Source organism: Pleurodeles waltl, chromosome 10 (assembly GCF_031143425.1).
Source record: "Pleurodeles waltl isolate 20211129_DDA chromosome 10, aPleWal1.hap1.20221129, whole genome shotgun sequence".
In the NCBI taxonomy this organism is placed as follows: Eukaryota; Metazoa; Chordata; class Amphibia; order Caudata; family Salamandridae; genus Pleurodeles; species Pleurodeles waltl.
The window spans coordinates 657306944-657331179 of NC_090449.1; the positions used below are offsets into that span (position 1 = coordinate 657306944).

A 24236-nucleotide genomic window follows, 5' to 3' on the forward strand; every position below is an offset into this window, starting at 1 on the left:
TCTTCTGCAAGGAGCTTATTGGCACACAAAGTAGTTTTGTTAAGTGCAAGAAACTACTGTGGCGATCAGTGGTGTAACAAAACTGGAAGGAGCCCCTCTGCAAAGAACATGGAAAGGCTTCCCCGCTCCAGACTTACTCAGGAAAGGTGCTGTGCTGATGGGGCCCCTGGAGGGATCCCCTGCACTTCAGGGGCTGCAGGCCTTTGTTAGACCACTGGTGGCAATGTGTGCTTTTTGAGACCCAAAACATTTTTTTTAATGCTTTTAGCCAGTGTTTAGTACAATGGTGAGGGCCTGGTATCTCCCACAACAATAAAGTGTTACAAAAGTCATGTCAAAACAAGACATACATTGACAAAACCAAAAGACTCACAACAAATGTTGGATCGGTTGGCTTTGCCAGTGCTTTTTTATTTTCATGCTTCCTATAATCTTGTGCAAAATGGTTACACTGATTCTCCATTAGGGAATATTTTTTGGAAATAACAGCATGCATCAACACATTACTAAATCTTGCCTCAAAGAAATAGCACCTAATTTCATAGTAGCAAAACGTTTTTTCCTACTTGCATTTTTTTCTGAACTTTTTGTTTTGGAAGCAAAGAATCATCACTCTTGCTTATAAGCTGCTGCAAACATTTGTGTCTAATCAGAGAGCATCTGGGAGCATTATTCTTAGTCTCATATTGTTGAACTTTTCAAATGTGTGTACCCTTTTTTTTGTTTTTTTTACTGGAATACTGCCAGTAGTGCAGTGTAACCTTAAAACATTTATTTACAGTGCTCATTCTAATAATAAAGGCTTTTCAATAATGAATCATAAATACAAGTCTGAACACCATTAACATATGGACACACATATTACTCAACTACAGACAGTCCCTTCTGTGTAAACTGGCAGCCAAAGTGTTTGTGCTGCAGGGGGTTGGACCTACTTGTCCCAAGGACAAAGTAAATATGAGAACCTTCTGCCCTTGACCCCCAAACAATATGTCCCGGGTGTGGGGTGATAGGAATTCCACTTCCCTGTATGAGACAGGTTTTTATCACAGTATTATGAGACAGAAATTCCAGTTATCGTTTTGATGAATCCAGGCGAAGACTGTGGTGTTCACTGTGAAAGGCTACAGCTCACACTCATTCAGGGTGAAACAAGCTAAGGCAGGGCGCAAAGACTTAATTTAACAGTTTTTTTTTAAAAACAAAGTTTTACATTTTATTTCTAACAAGTAAATTACTATGGAATATTCTTAACTTCCTTTATTTTTCTAATGCATGGACATACATATTAGAAAATCAATAATTGAGGTAAAGTTCACAATGTGGTGTTTAATATTCAATAAATTGAGTTCATCTTTCTTTTTTAGTCAACGGTTGGTTAACCTAAAATAGACCCACTGTGACTCCACTTTCTCTTCCTGTGAGAAATTGACTTATTGGTTGAGGTGGTTGTTGGACTTTTTTGCTTATGCAGGGTCATCCCCAATCTTTTTGCCTCCTGCCTCCTATTTTTTCTGACCTGTTGCTGTTGACTTTTGAACTCTGAGCACTTTACCACTGCTAACCAGTGCTAAAGTGCATATGTTCTCTGTGTAAATTGTAATGTAATTAGCTTATCCGTGATTGGCATATTTGATTTACTAGTAAGTCCCTAGTAAAGTGCACTGGAGGTGCCAGGGCCTGTAAATCAAATGTTTCTAGTGGGCCTGCGGCACTGGTTGTGCCACCCACATAAGTAGCTCTGTAATCATGTCTCAGACCTGCCATTGCAGTGTCTGTGTCTGCAGTTTTAACTGTAAATGTGACTTGGCAAGTGTACCCACTTGCCAGGCCTAAACCTTCCCTTTTCTTACATGTAAGACACCCCTAAGATAGGCCCTAGGTAGCCCCAAGTGCAGGGTGCAGTGTGTGGTTAAGGTAGGACATTTAGTAATGTGTTTTATATGTCCTGTCAGTGAAATATTGCTAAATTCGTTTTTCACTATTGCAAGGCCTGTCCCTCTCAGAGGTTAACATGGGGGCTACCCTTAAATCTGATTAAAGTGTAGATTCCCTTTGGGAGCAGATGGACATGTGGAGTTTGGGGTCTCTAAGCTCACAATTTAAAAATACATCTTTTAGTAAAGTTGAGTTTAAGATTGTGTGTTTGAAAATGCCACTTTTAGAAAGTGAGCATTTTCTTGCTTTTACCATTTCTGTTACTCTGCCTGTTTGTGGATTCCCTGTCTGGGTCAGTTTGACAGTTGGGCTGGTTGCATCTCACACTAGACAGTGACACAAAGGGAGCTTGGGTGTAGTCTGCATTTCCTCATGAGCCATCTGTGTTAGGAGGGAGGGGAGGAGTGGTCACTTACACCTGAAAGGGCCGTGCCTGTCCTCACACAATGCAGTCTCCAACCCCCTGGTGAGTGCCTGGGGCCTGGCCTGGGCAAGGAAGGGTTTCACATTCAAAAGAGTCTTTACTTTGAAGTAGGCCTACTTCAAAGGAGAAATTGGGTATAGGAAGGGCACCCCAAACCTCAGACTTTAGATCACTTCTGGACATCAAGAGGAACCTCTGCCTGGAGAAGAGCTGAGGAGAAGTGCTGCCCTGCCTGTGACTGTGCTTTGTGGAGCTATCCTGCAGTTGCTGCTTCTGCCAGAGTAAGAGAGCAAAGACTGGACTTTGTGTGCCTTCCATCTTGTGAAGAAATCTCCAAGGGCTTGATTTAGAGCTTGCCTACTGTTGTTTGAAGTCTCAGGGACAGCAAAGACTTCTCTCTGCCAGCACCTGGAGTCTCTGGAGAGACTCCTGCTCTGACACGTGGTGCCCTATCCAGTTCCTGGGCCCTTGAAAGGAAAGCTGGTGAAAATCCAAGGAAATCGACTTCGGACGACTTCGGACCTATGCCGCTGCTGAATCCGGTGACGCCGCCTGGAACGACCTTTGCAGGCCCGACGCTGCTGCAGCCCCGCTGAAGTCCGCGACTCCGTGGAAGTCCCCGCACCACGTCGTGACCGACGCCGCTCGAAGTGCGCGGATTAAAAGTTTTGCACAGACGCCGTGATCCCCGACTTCGCGCATCGACTTGTTTTCACTCTTCACCAAAGGTACTGTACTTGGGGGCCCACGCGACTCCGTGTCTGGCGCCGCTGGTGTCGGCTTGTTGGGAACAACTCCGTCACGATGCAGTGTTAACAGCTCATCGAAGCATTTTGTGTTTCTAAGCGCGATTTTTCAGTTTAATCTTTAAAAATTCATAACTTGACTTGTGTATGTCGTATTTTTGTCGTTTTGGTCTTGTTTTGTTTAGATAAATATTTCCTATATTTGTTTCTAAACTGGTATTATGTCATTTTGTAGTGTTTTCATCATCAAATTAATCTGCACTTAACCCTCTGGTAGCTGAGCACAAAAGCACTCAGGCTTAATTTAAGAGGCAACATGAAGTATTTATGCAGCACTTACGTAGTAATAAAGTGAAAACGCAACACAAGAAAAATCCCAAATCCAATTTAGAAAAAGAGTCAGTGTTAATAAATTATTTGAGACCAAAACAACAAAAATCCAATCAGTAGAACTGGGGAAATGCAGTTTTATTTTTTTAAATTTTTGATTAAAGTAGTACCAAAAAGGGCAGAGAACCACACTAGACGCAGACAAAGTTCACGCCAACCACAATGGAGAGCAGGTCAGGCACAGGGCAAAGTTTGGCCTGCTGAGGATTGTACCTTATGTCCTTGGTGCACAGTCTGCGCAGTCTTGGTTTGTGAGGCCTCACATCTTTCAGCATTAGTTCTGATAAAGTTTTGTGGCAAGGCTTTGTTCCCCTTGGCGTTGAGTATGATGACGTTGTCAGCTGTGTGGTGAGGCTTTGTGGGATTTTGCATCTGTTGGGGTTGGTTCCGATGAAGTTTGCTGCTGTGTAGCGAGGCTTTACAGAGCTTCGCTTCTCTATGCGCCTGATTTGGTGTGGCCTTCATTTAGGCCTAGAGGAGCTCGTTCTTTCTCCAGCCAAGGTCTCAGGACCTGGGGAGGCACTACTTGAGGATCCGGAAATCACTTCAGCAGAGGCCAACAGGGCTTAGGTGGTCTAGTTGCAGGTCCAGGCTCATCCAGTGCAGAAGGTCAGCTGGACAAATGCAATGAGGCCTCTGGAGTGTGTGAGATCCTTGTAGCTCAGAACAGAAGGTCAGTCAGCTGACCCTTTTAGTCACTCAGCCTGGGATTAAGGGAGCAGGCCCAGTTTTACTTCTCAGATAGCAGGGCAGGCCTCAGGCAGCCAGTCCTCAAGCATTCTGACAGCCCTGTGGCAGCAAGGCAGTCTTTCTTTTGTAATACCCACGGTTCAGGAGTGTACTGAAGAGTGGGTGTGATAGTCTGTCCTTTTTTATACCTGATGCCAGCTTTGAAGTGAAAGAAACTTCGGAATGTTCACCCTCTCACCCCTCCCCCCCCCCAGAAGTATGTGGAATTTCTTGCCTTCCTCCCTGGTCCCAGTATGTCTGGAGGCACAATTGGCTAGTGTAAAGTTCTTGTGTGTGAGCTCAGACAGGGTCTTTGAAGTACAATGAGAGCTGTGCACAGCTCTGATCCCCATCTTGCCAACACAGTGTGTGCAATGCAGTATAGCGAATTAAAATCCAACTTTACCATTAAAGAGGATTTTCTCAGACACCAAACATAACATTTCCATCTGCTCCCCAACAAACTTATCTCTCAATAAATGTAATAAGGTGACCCAATGTTATCCTAAGGGAGAGGCAGGCCTCATAGTAGTGAAAAATGAATTTAGAAGTTTTTCAGTACCAGAACATAAAAAACGTAAAAGTACATGTCCAACTATTTAAACGCGATTCACTGTGCCGTATGAGCCGTATGAGCTGTTTAGGGATTACTTTAGGGGTGACTTACATGTATTAAAATAGAGTTTTAGGCCTGGCAAAAGGGTTAATTGCCAAGTCGAATTGGCAGTTTAAAACTGCTCACAGGCTGCAATGGCAGTCCTGGAACATGTTTTAAAGGGCTACTCAAGTGAGTGGCACACTATGTGCTGCAGGCCTACTAGCATTTAATTTACCAGCCCTGGCTTCAAGGTATATGACTTTACTGGGGACTTATTAGTAAATTAAATATAAGCCAATTTTATTGTGTTTTAAGGAGTGAGCACAAGCACGTTAGCACAGGTTAGCAGTGCTAAAGTGCACAGAGTCCTAAATCCAACAAAAACTGGTTTAGAAAACAGGAGAGATGAAGGCAAACCATTTGGATGTGACCCTGCAGAGAGGCCCAAGTCCAACACTTCCAAGCACATTTTTATAAATCTAACACTATTTGTTTTTTAACTAAATGGCCATGTGTATTCTGTTTCAATGCATGTGCAGTCAAGTAGTGCTGCTGTTCTACAAGTTTAGTCCTCTTTAGATGTTTGTTGCATTTAAAATGCTATTGTTCTTGTACTTTTTTATTCTTTATCTTTAAATGTCATTTAAAACTGTGCTAAACGGTGTTGATTATTTTCTCTAATTAATTGTGTGGCTTACTAAATTGATGTATTGTTTACAGTATCAAATTAATGAAATCACATGTAATTCCAATCAAGTTTTAGGAATAGACCACATCACAGAACAGATTTACAATTTAGTTGTGTTTGAGTTAATTGGATTTAGGGTAACTGGTTTTTAATTTAAATACCCTGCCCCTAGAAAGGATAGTCTTAATAGCAAAACACGATTGTTTGAGTGATACACAATATATTTGTGTATTCCAGCTGCTTTAAGGAAGTCAGTTCTTGTTTATTTTATCTGTGTTAGTTTCTAAAGCTAGCTTTAATCATTTCCCTGCTAAAAAGGAAACTTAGGCTTACAGCAGACCTAATTAAGGCTTTCTTGTCTTGTAGAAATGATATTGCCTAGCAGAGAGTAGCTGTGTGATTCCCACCCAGACTGAAGTAATTTATTTTCTGGAACACTCACATACCTGCAGATCTCATTAAAATCTGCTGCTGCCTTCACTGCACTCACCACATATAATTTAATCTAGAAAATACTGGTTTTATCTGTAATATTATGTACTTTTTGCAGGTGCCTACACAGTGCTTGTTAGAAATGGGGTCTTTGGTTGGCAGTCAGGTTACCCCCTGTCCAAGCAATGACCTTCACACTAGTCAGGGTAAGTCACGCACAATCCAAAATTATCCTGTGCCCATCCACTGGTAGCATGGCACTGAGCAGTCAGGCTTAACTAAGAAGGCAGTGTTTAAAGTATTTGTGCAATAAATCATGCAATAACACAGTATAAACACCACAGAAATACACCACACAAGTTTAGAAAAATATAGAATATTTATCTGGTTAAAATAAGGTCAAAAGTACAAGTTGAAATATCACTTTGGGAATGATAAGTATAAGCACAAAGTACCTGGTTTGCATCGAAATTATACGCACGGGACCGCTGAGGAGGAGATGCGTGGAAAATGGGGAGGTGTGCGTCTGTTTCTGCAGGGGCACACAGACAATACAGCAATGCTTTTCCACGCAACAAGTGCTTTCCATCGATTTCCGGTGGCAGACTTGGATCCTCTGATGGGTTGCACTGTATTTGGACACCCCGGGGACGATGCGGAGAAATCCTGGGCATGCAGGACGAAGTCACAGGAGCTGCATCATGCCGGTGGGCAATGCAGGGAAATTTCTGTCGCACAGCATGCGCTGGGTCAATTCCTCTTGCAGGAAGTCGGGCTGCGTCGTTCTGGCTCAGCTATGCATCGATCCAGTGGGCCGTGCGTTGAAGGTCCGGTCGCTGGTGCTGCTACTATCTCCACTTGGGGAGCCTGGCTGCGTTGTTCCGGTTCGGCATGCAGTGACTTTCTCACTGCGATGCAGGCTGGGCGTCGATTCCGGTAGGCTGTGTGTCGATTCTTCTCCGCACAAGGAGTTCTTTGCAGAGATTAAGGCCTTCATTACAACACTGGTGGTTGGTGTTAAAGCGGCGGTAATATTGCCAACAGGCTGGCGGTAAAAAAAATGGGATCACGACCACGGCGGAAACCGCCATCATAGACAGCCACTTTAACACTCCGACTGCCACGGCGGTAGCAACCAACACCGCGGCGGTCACCGCCAAAAGACAGGCGGAAGACAATGTACCGCCCACCCCATTACAACCTGCCAATCCGCCAGCTCTGGGGCGGTACCAATGCCATCAAAAGCACAGGGGAAACAGGACTTGGAAGGGAAACCACTCACCTCTCAACACTTAACAAAGAACCAGGGTGCCATGGAGCCCGAGTTACAGGTCCTCCTCATGCTGGCGTACCTCCTCATACACCAGGAATATGAAAGGCGGCGGTGACGACCACGGTGAGTACTGCACCTAATAACACAGGGGAGAGGGGGAAGGAAAAAGAGAGTGACACACACATGCAACACCCCCACCCTCACCCACAACACCATACACACAAACACATGCAGCAACATTACATATACACCCCGTAACCCCCTGGAAGAATGCAAGGACAAAAGGAACTGAGTTAAACAGTGATATTTTAGAAATAGGCAGATATATGTAACTATTTAAAAAACAGTATTTACAAATGTATACAATATGTACAGAAGTCCGTACATTGTCCTTTGCAAATGTCCGTGGGACACTGGGCCAAAAATCATGGGCCAAGCCCACACTTGACTCCTGCCTCAATCCGGGGAGAACACTGCTGGGGCATCAGGTCGAAAACACACAGGCACCTCAGGGGGATGGGGAAATGGGGGGCATCTCAGCCGGAAGATGGTACTACACCACTGCTCCCCGAGGGGACTCCATGCCCACTGCTTGGTCCTGGGTAGTGCAGAGCCACAGTCTCTCAAGTGGGTGATTTGCCCACTGCTTGGTCCTGGGGAGTGCAAAGCCACAGTCTCTCAAGTGGGTGTTTGCCCACTGCTTGGTCCTGGGGAGTGCCAAGCCACAGCCTCTCAAGTGGATGCCTTTCTCCACTGGTTCTGGAGGGGGGCCTTGTGCCCAGTGTGCTTCATCCTGCCAAGGTGGGGGTGAGTGGATGCCTTTCTCCACTGGTTCTGGAGGGGGCCTTATGCCCAGTGTGCTTCATCCTGCCAAGGAGGGGGTGAGTGGATGCCTTTCTCCACTGGTTCTGGACGGGCCTTGTGCCCAGTGTGCTTCATCCGGCCAAGGAGGGGGTGAGTGCATGCCTTTCTCCACTGGTTCTGGATGGGGCCTTGTGTCCAGTGTGCTTCATCCTGCCAAGGATAGTATGAGTGGATGCCTTTCTCCACTGGTTCTGGAGGGGGATGTGTGCCCAGTGATACAGCACTTGGGGGGTGCAAGGTCACAGTCCCTCACCTGGGTGTCTGAGGCACAAGATTTTCAGGGGACAAGTAGCAGGAAAGTCCATGGAGGCAGGGCCAGACTCCATCCTGCGGCGACTAAGGCTGCAAACTGGTGGTTGTTGCGGGGTTGGTGGGAGTGCTGCCAGTGGTGGTGGGAGGCTCCAGCCCGTCTCCTGCAGCCCCGGATGGACACACAATGAGGCTGCTGCTGCTGTTAGTGGTCCTACTGTCAGCGGTGCAGGTGGCGGTGCTTGCGGCGGGGATGCTGGCGGTGCTGGCCCTGGTGCAGGTGCAGGTGCCGGTGCTGCCAGTGGTGGAGGAAGGCACCAGCCCTTCTTCTGCAGCCTCGGACGGCTGGCCACTGGGGATGCTGCTGATGACAGTAGTGATGGCAGGGGCTGTGTAGGTGGCGGTGCTTGCAGCGGGATGCTGGCGGTGCTGCCCGCGGTGCAGGTGGCGGGGCTGGCGGTCCTTATGGTGGCTACTAGGCCCCCACCTGCAGGCTCCGACGCCTGAGGTGCCTTGCCTTGGCTTTTCTGCACCTTCTTCACCTTGGCAGCTGTTGTTAGTACCTTGGCTCTGGCAGCTGCAGTTTTGGAGGAGGCCTTGCTGGGTGGGTCGTGCTTCTTACCCTTGGTGCATGCTGTCCCCTTCTTCACCTTGGCAGGTGGCGGAATGGTTTGGTCCTTTGCAGGGGTCGGTGGCACACTGGCTGGCCTGACGGGTGCCCCCTTGAAGCCTCTGAGAGTTGCAGGTACCACAGCAGACGCCGACTTGGTGGCTGAGGTGGTGGTCTGGGTTCTGGACACCCTTGCCGGAGGGGAAGGACTGGGGGGGAGTGGTAGGGAATAGGTCAGTGTTTGCCAGGAAAGATTTTTAGACACACTGGGGTGGGAAGATGGAGAGGGTTTGGGAGTGGAGGAAGAGGGAGTGGTTGTAGGAGGTGTCTTTCTGCTGAGTTTGGGTGAAGGTGCATGGGCTGGAGCAATCAGTGTCTCTTGCAAGCACAAAGTACCTGGTTTGCATCGAAATTATACGCACAGGACCGCTGAGGAGGAGATGCGTGGAAAATGGGGAGGTGTGCGTCTGTTTCTGCAGGGGCACACAGACAATACAGCAATGCTTTTCCACGCAACAAGTGCTTTGCATCGATTTCCGGTGGCAGACTTGGATCCTCTGATGGGTTGCACTGTATTTGGACACCCCGGGGACGATGCGGAGAAATCCTGGGCATGCAGGACGAAGTCACAGGAGCTGCATCATGCCGGTGGGCAATGCAGGGAAATTTCTGTCGCACAGCATGCGCTGGGTCAATTCCTCTTGCAGGAAGTCGGGCTGCGTCGTTCTGGCTCAGCTATGCATCGATCCAGTGGGCCGTGCGTTGAAGGTCCGGTCGCTGGTGCTGCTACTATCTCCACTTGGGGAGCCTGGCTGCGTTGTTCCGGTTCGGCATGCAGTGACTTTCTCACTGCGATGCAGGCTGGGCGTCGATTCCGGTAGGCTGTGTGTCGATTTTTCTCCGCACAAGGAGTTCTTTGCAGAGATTAAGGCCTTCATTACAACACTGGTGGTTGGTGTTAAAGCGGCGGTAATATTGCCAACAGGCTGGCGGTAAAAAAAATGGGATCACGACCACGGCGGAAACCGCCATCATAGACAGCCACTTTAACACTCCGACTGCCACGGCGGTAGCAACCAACACCGCGGCGGTCACCGCCAAAAGACAGGCGGAAGACAATGTACCGCCCACCCCATTACAACCCGCCAATCCGCCAGCTCTGGGGCGGTACCAATGCCATCAAAAGCACAGGGGAAACAGGACTTGGAAGGGAAACCACTCACCTCTCAACACTTAACAAAGAACCAGGGTGCCATGGAGCCCGAGTTACAGGTCCTCCTCATGCTGGCGTACCTCCTCATACACCAGGAATATGAAAGGCGGCGGTGACGACCACGGTGAGTACTGCACCTAATAACACAGGGGAGAGGGGGAAGGAAAAAGAGAGTGACACACACATGCAACACCCCCACCCTCACCCACAACACCATACACACAAACACATGCAGCAACATTACATATACACCCCGTAACCCCCTGGAAGAATGCAAGGACAAAAGGAACTGAGTTAAACAGTGATATTTTAGAAATAGGCAGATATATGTAACTATTTAAAAAACAGTATTTACAAATGTATACAATATGTACAGAAGTCCGTACATTGTCCTTTGCAAATGTCCGTGGGACACTGGGCCAAAAATCATGGGCCAAGCCCACACTTGACTCCTGCCTCAATCCGGGGAGAACACTGCTGGGGCATCAGGTCGAAAACACACAGGCACCTCAGGGGGATGGGGAAATGGGGGGCATCTCAGCCGGAAGATGGTACTACACCACTGCTCCCCGAGGGGACTCCATGCCCACTGCTTGGTCCTGGGTAGTGCAGAGCCACAGTCTCTCTAGTGGGTGGTTTGCCCACTGCTTGGTCCTGGGGAGTGCAAGGCCACAGTCTCTCAAGTGGGTGATTTGCCCACTGCTTGGTCCTGGGGAGTGCAAAGCCACAGTCTATCAAGTGGGTGTTTGCCCACTGCTTGGTCCTGGGGAGTGCCAAGCCACAGCCTCTCAAGTGGATGCCTTTCTCCACTGGTTCTGGAGGGGGGCATTGTGCCCAGTGTGCTTCATCCTGCCAAGGTGGGGGTGAGTGGATGCCTTTCACCACTGGTTCTGGAGGGGGCCTTATGCCCAGTGTGCTTCATCCTGCCAAGGAGGGGGTGAGTGGATGCCTTTCTCCACTGGTTCTGGACGGGCCTTGTGCCCAGTGTGCTTCATCCGGCCAAGGAGGGGGTGAGTGCATGCCTTTCTCCACTGGTTCTGGATGGGGCCTTGTGTCCAGTGTGCTTCATCCTGCCAAGGATAGTATGAGTGGATGCCTTTCTCCACTGGTTCTGGAGGGGGATGTGTGCCCAGTGATACAGCACTTGGGGGGTGCAAGGTCACAGTCCCTCACCTGGGTGTCTGATGCACAAGATTTTCAGGGGACAAGTAGCAGGAAAGTCCATGGAGGCAGGGCCAGACTCCATCCTGCGGCGACTAAGGCTGCAAACTGGTGGTTGTTGCGGGGTTGGTGGGAGTGCTGCCAGTGGTGGTGGGAGGCTCCAGCCCGTCTCCTGCAGCCCCGGATGGACACACAATGAGGCTGCTGCTGCTGTTAGTGGTCCTACTGTCAGCGGTGCAGGTGGCGGTGCAGGTGGCGGTGCTTGCGGCGGGGATGCTGGCGGTGCTGGCCCTGGTGCAGGTGCAGGTGCCGGTGCTGCCAGTGGTGGAGGAAGGCACCAGCCCTTCTTCTGCAGCCTCGGACGGCTGGCCACTGGGGATGCTGCTGATGACAGTAGTGATGGCAGGGGCTGTGTAGGTGGCGGTGCTTGCAGCGGGATGCTGGCGGTTCTGCCCGCGGTGCAGGTGGCGGGGCTGGCGGTCCTTATGGTGGCTACTAGGCCCCCACCTGCAGGCTCCGACGCCTGAGGTGCCTTGCCTTGGCTTTTCTGCACCTTCTTCACCTTGGCAGCTGTTGTTAGTACCTTGGCTCTGGCAGCTGCAGTTTTGGAGGAGGCCTTGCTGGGTGGGTCGTGCTCCTTACCCTTGGTGCATGCTGTCCCCTTCTTCACCTTGGCAGGTGGCGGAATGGTTTGGTCCTTTGCAGGGGTCGGTGGCACACTGGCTGGCCTGACGGGTGCCCCCTTGAAGCCTCTGAGAGTTGCAGGTACCACAGCAGACGCCGACTTGGTGGCTGAGGTGGTGGTCTGGGTTCTGGACACCCTTGCCGGAGGGGAATGACTGGGGGGGAGTGGTAGGGAATAGGTCAGTGTTTGCCAGGAAAGATTTTTAGACACACTGGGGTGGGAAGATGGAGAGGGTTTGGGAGTGGAGGAAGAGGGAGTGGTTGTAGGAGGTGTCTTTCTGCTGAGTTTGGGTGAAGGTGCATGGGCTGGATGCTGTTGTGAGGTGGATGGCTGTTGGGTGGGTGGGTGCTTGCGTTTGTGTACTTTGGGAGGAGGGGTCATAGACACACTGGGCGAGGACACAGGGGACGTGTGCATGGTTGTGGGGGTGGTGTGTGTTGTGATGGGTGTGCTGGTGATGGATGTAGTGCATGCAGGTGTGGTGGAGATGCTACGGGGAGGGAGGTGGACAAGGAGGAGGAGGGGGGACACAGTGGAGGCAGTGGATGTTGGTGTGTCTGCATGGGTATGGTGCTTGTGTAAGTGCTTGTGAGATGAATTGTGGTGCTTATGTTTGCCTGAGCCAACCTTTGTGTGTTGATTTGGGTGAATTCTGGTCTGAATGTGTGCCTGGGATAGGCTGGGATTGGGTCAAGGTGGAGGAAGTTGGAGGGGGAGGCTAGACACAGGGACAAGGGCTTCCATCAGTCCTGAGGCCAGAGCCTGAAATGCTCTCTGTTGGGCCGCCACGAGTGAATGCCCTCCAGGTATGCATTTGTTTGTTGCAAATGCCCGCTACATCCTGGATGGCATTCAGTATAGTTGACTGCCCAACAGAGAGGGATCTCAGGAGGTCAATAGCCTCCTCATTGAGGGCAGAAGAGCTGACAGGGGCAGGGCCTGAGGTACCTGGGGCGAAGGAGATGCCCACCCTCCTGGGTGAGCGGGCACGGGAAAACACGCTGAGGGGCTGCTGGGAGGGCGGTGTTGGTAGGGGGTGGCGGCTGTACCTGTTGTTGGGGTGGGCACAGAGGTGTCCGCCACCGCCAGGGAGCTTCCATCAGAGGAGGAGTCGCTGTCTGTGGTCTCCCCTCCTGTCCCCGTCGTGGTGCTCCCCTCACCCTCCGGCCCACTGGTGCCCTTACCCTCGGTGGATTCGGCCTCATGGGCCATGTGGGATGCAGCTCCCTCCGTCGCCGGTGCCTCTGCTCCTCCGCCAGATGATGCTAATTTACACAAGGACATGGTGTCATAACAAAAAGGGGGGAGAGACAGAGGATAGACTCGGTCAATGCCAGCAACAACACCACCGTACACAACACACAGGGAGCAGCCCTATGCACTAGGTATGCCCAACCATTTACTAAGACCGTCACCAGCCCAAAGGGTTCAAAGCCTAACGCCATTAGCTGCACACCTGAAACCCACAGGACCCTGCCCAGGAGTAGATGGCCACCAACACTATTGGGGTAGGAGTGATTCTGAGCCTGCCCAACAAGGGACCTACCCTGGCATGTTCGCCCTGGCCTAGGGTTTCAGATTCTGTACTCACCAACTTGTGGCCGCTGTGATGCCTTCAAGCGGCCATCCAACTCCGGATAGGCCACCGCCAGGATGTGGAACATCAGGGGGGTCATGGTGCGACGGGCACCCCTTCCTCGTTGGGAGGCCATCCCCAGTCTTCTTTGCCCAGTGGTGCAGGTCCTCCCACCTCTTGTGGCAGTGTGTGCTCCACCTGTCAAAGACCACCAGGGTCCGCACCTCCTTGGCGATGGCATGCCAAATACCCTTTTTCTGGTGGGCGCTGACCTACAGGGAAAAGACAGCAGAAAAGGGAATTAGTCAGCCGTCCGGACTGTCATACTCATTGCCCACCAGATCCCACACATCCCCTTACACACATACATTGACCACCTTACATGCAACACTCTGGCCAGGACGCCTCTGCCCCCCCCCCTACATGTGGCTTACACACACAGCACTCCATACATTCATAGCCTGCACATCATGCTCACAGTGTACTCACTTGTTCTCCAACTCCTCCGCAGTGAAGGCAAGGGGCCCTATCCCCAGACACATGAGCCATTGTCGCTTCCAGGCACAGCTCACAGCAGCACTTGCAGTGTAGGTCCTCTACTGTTGAAGGGCAGGTAGCAAGAGAGTGATTAGATAGAAAATGGCGGTGACGTCCGCGGCGTTGCGTACCGTCATCGCCGGCGTACATCGGCATTGGCTCCTGGAACCCACAGGGCCCAATGATAACCAATGGGAAGTTGCGCGGCAGTCGTGGACCGCCAACCGTGACGGCGCACAACGCCAGCACAATTACCTCATTTCCACTTGTCCCTCCTCACAGGTCAGGCAACCGCCATTTCAGGGGGGGCACATGGCATGGCACTTAACTGCGTCACAACAGACATTGGCACATCAACGGACTGTCAAGTTCACATATTGTTTCTGTAAAGTCAAGAATTCATCATTAGTGCAATATAAGTGTGAATATGATCCTCTGCTCACTGTTCTCTTCCATAGGCTTTAACCTCTGAGGCAGAATATAAGATGGCGGCATCCTCCGGTGTACAGACCCCTGGTGGAACTAGCGACAATGGAAGACAGACACATTATCATTACCTACAGACTTGATCGTGCCACAATCCAAGTACTGTGTGCCCAATTGGAGCCAGACCTGATGTCTGCCATCCGCGAACCCACAGGTATCACCCCTCTAGGGCAGGTCCTGTCAGTGCTCCATTTCCGGGCAAGTGGTTCCTTCCAAACAACAGTAGCCATGGCATCAGGGATGTCTCAGCCAATGTTCTCTAACGTGTTGACCAGAGTGTTGTCTGCCCTGCGGAAACACATGCGCAGTTACATCGTTTTCCCCCAGGTGGAGGATTTGGCCACAGTAAAAGCTGACTTTTATGCCCCGGGTCATATCCCCAACATCATTGGTGCCATTGATGGTACACATGTGGCATTTGTCCCCCCTCCTGGAGAAATGAACAAGTTTACAGGAATAGGAAAAGCTATCACTCAATGAATGTCCAGATGGTGTGTTTGGCGGCCCAGTACATCTCCCATGTGAATGCCAAATTTCCTGGCTCTGTGCATGACGCCTATATCTTGAGTAATAGCAGCATCCCATATGTGATGGGCCAACTCCAGAGGCACCGGGTGTGGCTAACAGGTGAGCCAAAGGTCCCCACACAGTATGAGTAGGTGTCTGGGTATGGGGTTGTCCCTAAGGGTTAGTGTGTGTCTAACAGTTGTCCCTCGATATTTGCTGATGACTCTGGTTACCCCAACCTCTCATGGCTACTGACCCCGGTGAGGAATGCCAGGACAAGGGCAGAGGAACGTTACAATGAGGCACATGGGTGTACAAGGCGGATTATAGAAAGGACCTTCGGCCTCCTGAAGGCCAGATTCCGGTGCCTCCATCTGACAGGTGAATCCCTGTACTACTCACCCAAGAAGGTGTGCCAGACAATCGTTGCATGTTGCATAACCTGGCCTTGAGAAGCCAGGTGCCCTTTCTGCAGGAGGATGTGCCTGGAGATGGTCTTGTGACAGCGGTGGAGCCTGTGGACAGTGAGGAAGAGGAGGCAAAAGAAGAAGATGTTGACAACAGAACCAATATTATTAGGCAGTAATTCCAGTGACACACAGGTAAGACACTGTAACTTGACTAAACATTTCAGTTATCTGTTGGACCTTGTACAAGGCAGCCTGTTTCCCTATGTCTACGGCCACTGACTGTACCCATTGGCATCTCCATTTTCAGATCTCTGTGCCCCACTCTGGCTCCTGCTATGTGTACTGCTGCCCACCAGAGGTCATACTAAAGTATATTTCACTGTACATTTGAGTTGCAATGCTTTGATAATGTTTTACTAATACATATTTGAATCATTTGACAGACCACAGATTGGTATTTGTTCCAAGGGTGTTTATTTAGGTGCTCATAAGTAGAGGGGGGGTGCAAGGGGCTGGGCTGATGGTGGAAGGAAGTTCAGGGTAGAGTCCAGTCTCTTGGTATCACAGGTGCATTGTCCAATGGGGCATAGGAAGGGGAGTAATGGCAGTTCAAGATGGACAGGGTGACAGAGTGGGACACAAGGGTGACAATCGGGAGAGTATTATTTCCTGGCGCGGTCTTGGCAATGTTCTGTCTTCTGCCTGGATCGCAGGGACCGTTGGCGGGGTGGTTCTCCTTCTGCAGGGGGTGGGGTGCTGGTGGCCTGTTGGTCCTGTGGCGGGGCCTCCTGTCCACTAGCGCCGGTGGACGTGGAAGGCTGTTCCTCAGTTTGGCTAGTGTCAGGCACCCGTTGTTGTGCCACTGCCTCCCTCATGGTCTTGCCCATGTCTGCCAGCACCCCTGCAATGGTGACCAGGATGGTGTATATTTTTGTTAGGTCCTTCCTGATCCCCAGGTACTGTCCCTGCTGCAACCTCTGGGTCTCCTGCAGCTGGGCCAGTATATGGCCCATGGTTTCCTGGGAATGGTGGTATGCTTCCAGGATGTTGGAGAGTGCCTCATGGAGAGTGGGTTCACTGGGCCTGTCCTTCCCTTGTTGCACAGCAGTCCTCCCAGCTTCCCAGTTGTCCTGTGCCTGTGTCCCATTCACCGTGTGCCCACTGCCACTGACCTCAGGTCCCTGGTCGTCCTGGGTTTGTGGGGTTGCCTCGGGTCCCTGTAGCAGTGGACACACTGCTGATTGACGTGTCCTGGGGACAGTGGCATGGGCCCGCTGGGTGGGTGCTGTGGTGGTGTTTCCAGAGGGGGTGCCTCTGTGGTGGGTTGGGACTGTGCCTGGGTACCCGACTGTCCTGAGGTCCCTCACTGTGGGCCTCTTCTGTGGTGGGGGGGGGCTAGATGAAGCTGGCACCTCCTCTCTGGTGACATTTAGTATGGGTCCTGTGGGGATGGAAATGCAGTGTTATTGTATCTGCGTGGGCCGTATTGTGCATGGGTGTGTTTCCCTCTATGATTGTGATTTCCCTGTCAGCTTGGCCTTTTGTGAGTGGTGATTTACTGGGCATGCTGTGGTGATGGGTGTTCATTCAGGTCTGTGATGGGGATCCATGCATTGATGGTGCATGCAGGGCTTGGTATTGGGATGGGTGGGTTGTGTTGGTGGGGTATATATGAGGTGATGGAGTGATGGGAGTGAGGGTACGGGTGGGGGTATGTGATGGCATGCAGGTAGGGTGGAGGATATAATAGCAAAGATATGACTTATCAGAGTTTAGTCCTCCTGCTACTCCTGCGAGGCCCTCAGGATGCATAATTGCCTATACTTGCTCCTCCCATGTTGTGAGTTATAGGGGAGGAGGTGGAAGTCCACTGCAGGTCCTCTGTATGGCTACCTGGTGTCTTGCAACCACGGAACGTACCTTCCACCGTAGGCCGTTCCACCTCTTCCTGATGTCATCCCTTGTTCTGGGGTGCTGTCCCACGGTGTTGACCCTGTCCACTATTCTCCACCATAGCTCCATCTTCCTAGCAATGGATGTCTGCTGCACCTGTGATCTGAAAAGTTGTGGCTCTACCAGGATGATTTCCTCCACCATTACCCTTAGCTCCTCTTCAGAAAACCTGGGGTGTCTTTGGGGTGCTGTGGGTGTGGTGCGAGTGATATGTGTGTGCGGATGTGTTGGATGATGTGTTGTGGTGTATGCTGTGATATGCGTGTATGGTGTATAGGTGATGGTGTTCTGTGCCTGTGATTGAGTGGGTGCTCCTGGCTTGGCTCTCTCTGTGTGCTATCATTTGTTTCGCTGTAAGCGGTTGTGGGTAATGTGGGTGTGTGTTTTATAGTGGTGTGAGTGTGTGGTGTGTGTATATGTGCCAGGTGTGTGTAGTTTGAATTGTCCAATGTGGTGTAGTTTTGTTAGTGTGTGTGTATTTTGAGCGCAGCGGTGTGTATCGTCAATGGTTTACCGCGGGTGAAAGACCGCCACGGTGATTCGTGGGTTGTGATACTGTAGGCGTATTCCTGTTGGCGGAACGGTGTGGGTTTTGGTACCACCAGTTTATCACTGACCTTTGGTGTGGCAGACTTGTGTGGGTGTCTGTATAGTGGCGGATTTCGCAATGTGGGTCATAATACCCGTAGCAGCATACCGCCGTGGTCACGGTAGGTTGGCGGCCGCCAGCACGATGGTGGGCGGCATTTACGCCAGGGCCTAAGTCTTTTAGGCCTTGAGACTTCAGAAAACAGGAGGCAAGCTCAATCCAAGCCCTTAGAGAGCACTTCTCAGCAGAGCCAGAGGGCAGCAAGGCATCAGGGCAACAGAAAGGCAGCAGTCCTTTACAGCAAAGCAGTCAGGTGAGTCCTTTGGGCAGCCAGGCAGCTTGTCTTGGCAGGTTGCAGGTTCTAGTTCAGAGTTTCTTCCCCAATAGGTATCTTTTCCAGAAGTGTCTGAGTTGGTAGGGTCAGGGACCCTGTTTAAATACCCAAAAGTGCCTTTGAAGTGGGGGAGACTTCAAAGAGTGGCTTAGAAGTGCACAAGGTCCCTTTTCAGTTCAATCCTGTCTGCCAGGGTTCCAGTAGGGGGTTTGGCAGTCCATTGTGTGAGGGCAGGCAACTGTACTTTGACATATAAGTGTCAGGTCCTCCAACCTCCCAGCCAAGGAAGACCCATTCAGTATGCAGATGTGTGCAAGTGTGACTGAGTATCCTGTGTTTGGAGTTGTCTGAGTGAAATGCAAAAGGGAGCTGTTAACTGAGAAGCCAGACGTGGATTGTAAGGTACAGAAGGATTTAAGTGTAGAAAAATGCTCACTTTCTAAAAGTGGCATTTCTAAAATAGTATCATTAAATCCAACTTCACCAGTCAGCCGGATTTTGTATTACCAATCTGGCCGTACTAAATATGACCTTCTTACGCTTTTCAGATCAGAATCTACCACTCAAACAGTATATGAGGGTAGCCCTAATGTTAGCCTATGAAAGGAGCAGGCCTCACAGCAGTGAAAAACGAATGTAGGGGTTTTACACTACCAGGACATAAAAACTACACAGGTATATGGCCTGCCTTTTATCTACGTAGCACCCTGTCCTATGGGTTACGAGGGCCTACCTTAGGAGTGACATATATGTAGAAAAAAGGCAGTGTAAGGCTTGGCAAGTACTTGTAAATACCAAGTCAAATTGGCAGTGAAACTGCACACACAGGCCTTGCAATGGCAGGCTTGAGACATGGTTGAGGGGCTACTTCTGTGGGTGGCACAATCAGCGCAGGCCCACTAGTAGCATTTAATCTACAGGCCCTGGGCACATGTAGTGCACTTTACTAGGGACTTATAAGTACATTAAATAAGCCAATTGGGTATGAGCCAATGTCACCATGTTTTAGGGGAGAGAGCATATGCACTTTAGCACTGGTTACCAGTGGTGAAGTGCCCAGAGTCCTAAAACCAGCAAAAACAGTGTCAAAAAGTGTAGAGAGGCAGGCAAAAAGTTGAGGGTGACCACCCTAAGGCTGTCAGGTCTAACAATGCTGAATAAGTATTGAGTCCTAGCAAAATAATGGTATTGAAGTGTCGGAGAGTGTGGACTTTGGTGAATTATTGAGTAGGATAAGATGGCAAGGGCAGGCTTCACCCTCCGTTCCACACTATAGGCTGTATTGTGATGCCATTCTACACCTTTGCAGATGGGTGATTTGAAATGCATGAGTTTCCCAAAAAATTGCACACTATCCACATTGTGCACCTTTCTTTGGGTGCAGAATGAGATTATAGTATGCACCAAAAGTTACATCAGGCCCTGGAGCAGCTCTGACCTGGATGAGACCGTGCACCTAACTCTGTGGGTCTTGCTGTGATACCACTTAGCAGGATTTATTAATTTGCTTCACTTCTGTGATGGGTAAAACCATTATATGATTGGCTGACTTGTAGCTGCTCTAGGTCGTTGCTGAGATGGCAACCATGGTTCTGCTGCCAGGGCTGCATCATGATTCTGTTTGGCATCAGTGCAGAGTTGCACAAGTGGGTCATGCATCTGTTTTCAATAAAATTGCAATTTAGTTGAAAGCAGTCACTATTTCTTGACACCTCCCTGACTCCGTAATGGCTTCCTTTTTATTCACCAATACCCACACTGCCACCCCATCTGTTTTGCTTCACTAATGACCGACCTGAAACACTCATGCACTGACAAAAATCTCTGGAATGCGCATCTTAGTTTAAAGAAGACATTTATTAATTCACTTCGCAAGGTTCGTAAAGGAAGATTAGCATGCTGAAAGTGCACATTTAAAAATGGTCACAGCAATGAAATGAAAACATGCGCAAATGATTCTCCACTGCAATATACACAGCAAATAAATGTATCTATAGTAAAATGCAAAGCAAATAATGAATTAAAAATGCATCACCATGAGGCAAGGACAAATCTGCTTCATCTCCCTCCTATTCAGCATCAGATCGCCAGAAGCCAGAATCGATCTTGGAGAGAGAGAGATCAATTATCCTCACAGGAAGGATGACACACATCAGCGTCCTGAGCATGTCCGAGATCTGAGCCACTCCCTGGTCTATCTGGTCTCGGCCTCTTATACTTTGAAGAAACAAGAGAGGAGAATTCTAAAAACTCCCTCTCACTATATAAGTTTATTATAAAAAAAAAATGCTGTTTACTTTAGGTCAGCTTTGAAAAGAACATGTTGGGAATTGGCCAAAATCCCAAGGTGCCCTCATCAAAACAAAACCATTCCCTGCTGTCCTAGTACATTTTTATCAGCCTAAGCTGATAAAACACCCAAATGGGCAGAATAAAAACATAAGCACATTGTATAACATGGAAAAAATACTTGCAGCTTTTATCGTGGCGGTGGCTAATGCTAAAATAAAGTCAATAGGAAAAAATGAAGTTGGTGGTCAGTAATGTGACGGTGTGCTGCTAAGCTAAGTGCAACGTGGAGTCAGTGGTCAAAACACAAATATCCTTACACCATCTTTGACATATCTATAAATTATTTCACAATTCTCTGCACCAGCTCCCTTTCAGCTTGTATCCACAGCTGAGGCAGCAGGCATTTCAGTATGGTCAGTCCGTATCGATGTCCTTAAATATTCTTGCAAGAGGAGAAATAGTATTGCTAAACAAAGATTTTAAAGTAAAACATTTTTGTACTTTTCAGAAGTTCAAAAGTGTTTTTTCACTCTTGTATATTATCGCTGCCCTTCGTCACTCACTTTATCCTCATGACACTTCTACATTCTCACTCTACCCATCGGTTGCCACACTCTCAAATCACTCACTACAGTCTCACCATCTCTGCACCCAGATTCTCATTATCGTTCGCACCAACTCTCTCTGTGGCCTCAGATTGTTACTGAGTGATTGACTCTATGGATATTTTATTGTGTCCATCACAAATCTAGTCAAGCACCCAACATATCTGTTTGTCTCTCCAGGCGTTCCCTTACTCATCCCTTGGTTGTCAAGGCGTTTTTGCATGGTTGGGCATATAAAACAGTAGGGCTGATTTAGGCAGCCTTCCAGCTCACCACGTCTGCAAAAGCTTTAGCCCCCACCCTTTATATTTAGAGATCCCTGACTTCCAAGGAGGGATCTCTGTGCCTACAGTGCATCTACCAGTGCAACAGATGCACTGCAAACACAGCAGAAAACCAAGCAAATTCTGCAGGGTTTTTTGGGGCTTGCTCGCCTTTTTGTTTTTTTGTGACACAAACTCTCAAAAGTCAAAGCAGGAGTTTTTTGAGAAAAACAGGATAAAAAATAAATGCCCCTGTTTTTCAGAGAAGTTTTAATCTGCATGTATGACAGTTGTTTGATTTACATGTCTAGGTCCCAAATGCCTTCCATGTTGGCACGGGCAGGGAAAATCAGTGGTGCTAACCCTGCCCTAAGATGGATGGGGCTACCACTACTGTGAAGCAGTGGTCGGTTTGCTGACAGGCTGCTGGGTCAAGGGTATCTGATGATGTGCTGAGGCCATGCTATTGCACACACTGCATTTCCTCCACCTCTAAATGCGGTGGGGTGGAGGGGGGACCAGGAGTTTGGCTAGTGTGGATGCCAACCAGTCAAAGGTGGAGCTCTCCCCTCTGTTGAACTGTAAAGCACATCCTGTGCCCTGGCAGAAGGAGTTGTTCTGTGTGTCCTCACAAGTGGAGCTAAGGTCTTGTATTCTAATAATGTCCTCTTCTGTCTGAAATGAAAATAAAAACCTTTATTGTGAAATAGAAAATATAAATGGAATATATTTCGTTTTTGTGAACATCTTCAGTAATCAGTCAAATGCATTTCAGAATTTCTTTGTTTAAGACGTTAGAAGCCTAGATAAGATATCTAATTTTTCACAGTGTCAAGAAATTTAATCTGACATTGCCACCCAACAACCAGAATAACATGACATTCACACTGGCTGATAAAAAAACGGTGATCTATAAATTAAACTTTTTCCCAGTTAGCCAGTGCAAATCTCATGTTTACTCTGATCGATTAGAGTGGTGATGTTTTTGCACCACCTGCCAGTGAAAATTTAAATTTAGTTGTATGCATTTTCATAGTCGGTCAAATAAATTCTCAGCAAAGAAATTGCTTGATACCTGTGCAAATAATGTATGTCATAATTTCCTAGGTGCTCAGGGCATTGTTCAGCAATGCTGTCTCCCAATTTACAATGGCGAGACAATGGACAATTTTTGTTCTCCGATTCAGTGAATGCCACTGCCACCCGACAAATAAATGTAAGCATATCATCTAATCATATCTCCTGTGTTATATGTTGCTTGAATTCTAATTCTTGGAGCATTTGACTATACTCTACTGTAGCAAAACAGATATACTTTTTCACTGGGGTGAAGACAAGCCAGCTATAATATATGCTAGTATGATGGAAGTTCCTTCACCCCTTACCCAAATGACTGTTGATTCAATCATTCAAGCTTTCTTGCCCCTTGTATTATCTTGGGCTCTAAATACAAGATGAGAAGTCTACGCCCTATGTTTTAAGTGAATAGATGATGATCTCTTGATGACTTTGCCCTCCCTACGTAGTTTCACCTTCCTACTTTAGTTTCCTACACTTATTATTATATGAAATCACCAAATATATTTTGGATATCCAGGCCTTTAGGGATTGACAACTCAAGTTACTTTGTTATGTTTCAAATGTTAGGGCGACAGACACTTCCTACTTTGTTGATGTGAGAGGTAGAGGCCCTGGAAGTGTATCTAGCGTGAGAGATGATGTGGAGGGAGAGTATGTGGATGAAATACTTGTGGCTTACCGCTTGCTCCAATAGATTCAATGAAAAATATAAAACAAGATCCTATTGTTGATTTGATCAAATTAGAGCTTTCCCAGTACAGAAAAAAATAGCTTTTTAAAAAAGCATGTGCAGAAGTAATACTCTTGTGAAACCCTTGCGTAAAACTTTAGTGCAGCTATGCAAACAAAGAGGGCATATTATGGTAGGACATAAATTTGTTGTTTGTTTTTTAGGATTGCAGTATTTTGAATGATTGAGGCTGAGCTTCCTACGGAGTGGAGCATAACCTAAAGATGAAGATGAGCAGAAACTCAAGCCCGCCAGTTTCTAACCACAAACACCTGAGCAAGGTACATATTATTGTTCTTCTATTTGGATTTAAACATGTACCTAAAACAGTTTTTAATGTTAATAATTTGTTTTCTCTAATGCGCACGGTGACACTGTCTAGCAGTTCTGTATGGCTACGAATGTCTAGTGTTGCATTTTGTAACATTTTTTAAAAGGTTTTTCCCAACACAAAAGATATTAGTATAATTTTAAAAACTGCTAGATTGACAGTCAACAATCACTGTGGCATTCAATTAACAAACTATCGTCAACACAGGTGCAGTTAAGTTCAGGGTCACCTATCGATGGCTCACTATTTTCACTCATTTTACGGAACACAATCAGAAAACGCATTTTTATAAGGGTCAGGCTCGCGCTGTTAGTTCCACAGGGGCAAGTGTACCCTTTTCCTCCTCCATACCATAATCGTTCTGCAGTAATCCCCAAACCTTAGTAAATGTGAAAGAACATCCTCTCTTTATGTAACACCTGTTAAGAGTCCAGCCAACCTGAACTTTGAAATACTATCCCATTTTTGGTGTTATTAGATGTAGGTAGTAGGGAGTTAGTTTACACCTGGAAAGGTCTACTCCATTCTCTATTCCATGTATGA

General features: G+C 48.4%; 1 protein-coding gene across 1 annotated transcript in view; it reads left to right on the plus strand.

Annotated features, from left to right (window-relative positions):
* RNF32 (ring finger protein 32) overlaps positions 1 to 24236 on the plus strand; it is a 286397-nt gene that overhangs the window by 21595 nt on the left and 240566 nt on the right. The window contains exon 2 of the mRNA XM_069209246.1: positions 23527 to 23643. Coding sequence (XP_069065347.1) covers positions 23587 to 23643 — 57 coding nt within the window. The 5' untranslated portion in view covers positions 23527 to 23586. The remainder of the gene's footprint in view (positions 1 to 23526; positions 23644 to 24236) is intronic.